Genomic DNA, 5,314 nt, shown 5'->3' with positions numbered 1-5,314 from the left:
GCATGTTGGGCTGAACACAGAGGAAGGAGAAAATCCGAGACTGAGGCTTTGAGATTATGTTTTGAGAAGGAGAGTTAAGGTGGTGGCGAAGGAGGCTGCGTCAGCCTCGATGACAGATGGAGAAGAGAACTGAAAATTTGAGAGGGAGTGATGAACCTATTAGAACAAGAAATCAAAGAAGCGCCAAGTACACAAAATATTATTCCCAGATTTACAAAGCAGAACTCATTGGCATATAAGTGCCTGTTTGATACACTTTAATTTAATTTTTGGTTTGCTAACAGATCATTTTCAATCACACATTTACACAGTAATATATTCTACACCTATATCAAAAACTTTTCTTTACTTATTAATCACACATTCTCCTAAAGATCGCTATTCAAACCTCCTTTTTTCTACCATAATGGTTGTCAAACAAGTATCACAAATTTTAGGGCTTAGGCATTGCACCCTTCTGTACAAATCAAAAGACCCAACTCAAACCCTTAAAGGTCAGTCCACGCTGCTTCTATAAACCAGGAGCCGTCAAACTGAAGATCCAAACACACGCTTCTCACAACAAGAATTATAGAGACTCAGAATCACTCGAAAACTAGAAGGAATCAACCAACCAAGGGTTGGAGATCAACAGAAAAGATGAAGGAAAAGGAAAAGACTCAAAGAGAAAATTCCAGCAAACTCATTATACGGCTGCTTCCACAAACCTGATTTGATTCTACTGAAGAAGCTCTCTGTGATGCGACAATGATACTGAAATTTCAACATGACCATACTTCCAGCAAACTCATTATTGGCGTTAGAAAACCTTTCGAGCCACAAGTTCAAGCAAACTCTCTAAAGGTCGTCATGATAATAAACGAACATTGAAAATTATTCTTTCACTGGAAACGTACTGAAAGAATAAAAAAAGAAGAAAAGGATAATCCTTGTTCCACGATTCACAAAAAGCTTAAAATTGTTATAAATAAAGACAAGTTAATGAGCTGAATTGGGACTACATATATAGTTGGACTCGCATACCCATGATCAAATATTCACGTAGCTCTTGGTCTGATCTCAATAACTTGAATAATGAGACGACACTTCCAGTTCCAGAATCTCCCCTTGAACTCCTTAAGAATCATTTTCACGTCCCGATCTTGTTTTTCCATGACGAAGAACTCTCCCAACTCAACTTCCATCCATCCATCACCTCTGAGCTTGGGATATTTTCTATTGGACTTTGTGGTCATGTTGTCCACCCGTCTAATTACAAGAGAGATTGGTTGCATGAAAAATGTGAAGCTAGGAACAGTCTGGCACCTTTGCCTCTGTTCTTCATCAGGATCTATACAGACAATTTGTTGGTTAGTTTCTTGTCCAATAATTATCCAAGCCTCAGCAAGTCGGTACTGAAATCCTTTGGTTCTTGATTTCGGAGTGAACACGAGGTAAGCTGCATATTTAGTTCCTGAAGAAAGTATGCCAGAATTTATCTTGCCACGAATTTCAAACCCAAGCACGGCGCGAAACTCTGCGGCCTCTGGAAATCTGAATCAAACATGCAACGAACTGTCAATCGAGATAATTAATAGAAGAAAAAGATACTTGTTATTTTTATAGTACCTGGAGTTAGGATAAGAGATCCATTGCCAAAATTTAGGTACATCACCCTTCGCAATAAAGAGGTCCCTTGAAGCCAGCATAAAGCACTTCTTTCCTGTGCTTTCCTCCAATGAAAAGCTCTACAACAACAGAGAAGCAGTAAAACAGAGAAGCAATAGAAGCAGGAAAATTAGTTGGAAGATATGGTTATATTACCTTGGTGCCACCGTCGATGAGGATATGCTTATGACAGAGGTAAAGATAAAGCTCTTTCTTGGTACGAAATTTAGTGAGAAACGAATCAGCACCGTCAATTGATCGGGAAAAAATGTCACGATAATCCGTCGGCAGAAACCTCTCCCAGACGGCATCAGATTCCGCAGCCGAACAGAACGTGGAATTTACCGACGACAGCCGGCAGGCATCCTCAGGGCTTGTAAGCGACAGCACGTTCGCTATGCAACCCTCCGGCAGCTCTTGGAAATCAGTGCAGCTCTCGATCGACATCGTTTCTCCGTCTCTCTATGTATCGCTACGTGTTTATATTTGTTATGGAGCAAAGGGAAGACCTAATGCAAATAGAGATAGACCAGGGTATTATTTGATGACGGTTTAATATTTTGTTAGGAAACAAAGATAAGTTTTACATATTCTTGGTGTTTGTGTTTTAATCAATTTGTAATTGTAACTATCATTCGAACTTTATTAATATCAATCCATTTTTAAATTAAAATTGAAGGAAATTTTGCCGTAGAGATCTCAACATTTCAAACAGTGTTGATAGATCTCAACCTTTTAAATCGTAGCAAACACCTTCCAAATCTTACAAAAATATGCGATAAAATGACATATAGACGATTTTCGTTCCAAAATTATTTAGTTGACAAAGGAAATCAAACGTTAGACTATAATTTGATCAATTTTAAAAGGACTAATGATCTTTTAATCTTTAATTAATTAAAATAAGAGAAATTTGCATCAAAGGTTCTAATCGACTGGTGAGTAGATAATTAGCCATTGGTATTCGCAAGCAATTAGCCATTCGTTTGAGTTTATAATTTACAGTTAGCACTCAAATTTCGGTTTGTGGATTTTCTTCATGTACATTTTGTTTTCAAATAGATGATCACAAAATTTGATTGGGACAAAATTTCATCAATTATAAGCAATTTCCTTTATTCTTCTATTTGTATTTTCAATTTGCTATTTGTACAATCATTTTGACATATGAACGAATAATTTGATAGAAAAAAAAAATTAGTTTGACATTAATTTTTATTTTTTTTTCAAATTAATTGCACATATAGCATGACTCCTCTATTTTAATGAAAATGGGATGAATAGATAAGTATGTTGGGGAAACTTCAAATGTCCCCATTTACAAACAATCATAACTTTCTAATCAGTAATCATAAGTGATGATCTCTTTGATATAATAAGATCCTCTCTGAATTCCATTTTTACGATGAAAATGCATTTTGAAATAGTATTTTGATAGAGAATGTATGGATAAAATATAAAGAAAATTTTTGAATTTGCGTGCAATATTATTTTATTGAAGAATGTGTGATTAAAAATAAGAGAAAAAATGTATTTTGACAATAATGGAGATCAAACAAGACTAAGATAGAAATTTAGCTATTTAAAGTTAATCAATTACTAAATGAAGGTAAAATAAAAAAGATATTAATGTGGATAACATATTCCATCCACTATTAGTGTGTGAATGCTAATAGTTTATATAAGAAATTATGGAACATTGCATAGTTTCTAACATTTTAATTGTGGTTAAGTTCCTTAACTTTTACTTGTGGTAGAAATTATTCCCTTAATTTTTTATTTTTTTACCGAATTCTTATCTTCCGTCTTTCATTAATTAGTACATCTCATTCTTGATGATAATTTATTTCAAAATATTTTGTTTTCATGCTTCGAAATTCGGAAAAATATTTTGTCGTACTTTTTTATTTATTTTATTTTTTTAAACATGATGAGAAAATAAGTTGCTATACGCTATTTTAACGGATTTTTCAGACATAAACTATTATTAAATACAAATTATGTTAACCACTAGAAAATTTGAGGATAAGGATGTAATGAAAAATCGTTAGGGACATAAATGTTATAATGATTAAAGAACATTAAACGTAATTAAAATACGATGTAAGATATAAAAATTATAGTGTGCATATAATTACCATATCTAATGTCCAAATAAACAACTATGTACCATCAATAAACAAGAAAGAAATTCATTTCATCGCACATTTATATACTATATTAAAAATGAAAGAAAAAATGGGCAATAGAATCTGCCTTGGGTCGGTGAAGTCTCACTTAGGGGTGGATGCGTTAAGGGTCCAATGAGTGCAACAAACCCATTAAAGGGCCCAGAGGGTGCAATTTCACCCATTGACCTTAATTTTTGACATTTACAAAGTAGTTTACATAATTTCTTTAGGTGGAAATTACATAAAATCAGGTACTTAAATTTTCAAATTCAAAGTTCAGTGGTAAGTATATTTATGCTAATATCAGATAATATTAATTCCCTCTATTCAATTAAAAACCTTATTCATTTCACCCAATTTTGAAACCTAATTTCCGTCTCTTCCTTTTCTCTTCTCGGCAACGCATTCATCCACTGCAAAGGCGATGAAGGAAATACGTCGATGCCGAAGTCAGCGAGGAGAGGTGAAGCTGCTGGTTTTCGATCTTCTAGTACGGGCCATGTTTGAATAGGTCGCCGTTCACAGTAGTGTGGCGATCTACTATTCACAGTTGCCGTCGTCAACCTTTCTATTTTTCGATCTGCTGTTCTCTCTTTATACCCTCTTCCTATTGCCGTCATCGTTGAGAAGCGCCCGCCACTTGCTGTGAATGGTAACTCTTAGTTTTGCAACCCGCGATGTGCAACGCCCAATCTAAGCTCCGTTGTGTGAGGCGATAGCTCGGTACGATCGCTACAGCATTTTTGTGTTGTTCTACAGTGGCTTGTGGTATTTTTATGGCGATTTTGCCGATGTTTCTTGGTGGTTTTGTGGTGGTGCTAAGCGGTTTTGTGGAAGTATGACAATGTGGAGTCGGAGTGTGGTGGTGTACTGTGGATGGTACGGTGTCCGATGGTGGCGTGTTGTGGGCGTGCTGGTGTGATGGTGGTACAGGTGCGGTGGTGCTCATGATGAGTGGTGGCAAGAGGCGGTGATGCTCATGTTGGTGTGTTGTTAATGATGGTGGTGGTGGTTGTTGCGGTGACAATAATGGGTGGGGTGTCTGTAACCAATATTTAGGCATTTGTGACCAACTATTTAGGTGTATGTGACCATTTGGCTGATTTGTGACTAACAAACTGTGTCCATGTGACTCATAGATAAAATGTGACATTGTTTCGCGTGGGTTAGTCGCTAACAATTAAAAATGGTCAGACGATTGTGTAAGGGACAAACCTCTTGAGACAAAGTTCCAAAAAGGGGTGTTCTTTTATTGGCGATGACTTTACAATTGGAAATGAAAAACAGCGTGCCTCCAAGGGGCGCAAGCACACGAGTTACTGAAAGAAAAGTGTTTAAGTCTAAAAGTTAAGGAAATGAAAATTACATATTCTCTGTTCGAGAGTTTTGGATTCGGTCATTGCTTCTATGTCCTTTCTCCCTTTTATATTTCATAGACGATCTCTTTGTGATTAACTACTCTCAAAACTGCTTGATCGTCTTATAACTACCCACTT

The 5,314-nt window shown here is 36.0% G+C and overlaps 1 protein-coding gene across 1 annotated transcript; it reads right to left on the bottom strand.

Annotated features, from left to right (window-relative positions):
* Positions 1-397: 397 nt before the first annotated feature.
* On the bottom strand, positions 398-2,180 carry LOC111382576 (F-box protein At2g02240-like). Its single transcript, XM_023006595.1, has 2 exons — positions 1,609-2,180; positions 398-1,533 (listed from the first exon to the last, which is right to left on the bottom strand). The coding sequence occupies exons 1-2, from the start codon at positions 1,686-1,688 to the stop codon at positions 1,038-1,040; spliced, it is 576 nt and encodes a 191-aa protein (XP_022862363.1). The 5' UTR covers positions 1,689-2,180; the 3' UTR covers positions 398-1,037.
* Between the last annotated feature and the right edge of the window lie 3,134 nt (positions 2,181-5,314).

The sequence above is a fragment of the Olea europaea genome, unplaced genomic scaffold, assembly GCF_002742605.1.
Source record: "Olea europaea var. sylvestris unplaced genomic scaffold, O_europaea_v1 scaffold2524, whole genome shotgun sequence".
NCBI lineage: Eukaryota > Viridiplantae > Streptophyta > Magnoliopsida > Lamiales > Oleaceae > Olea > Olea europaea.
This window is presented reverse-complemented; position numbering and strand designations above follow the sequence as displayed.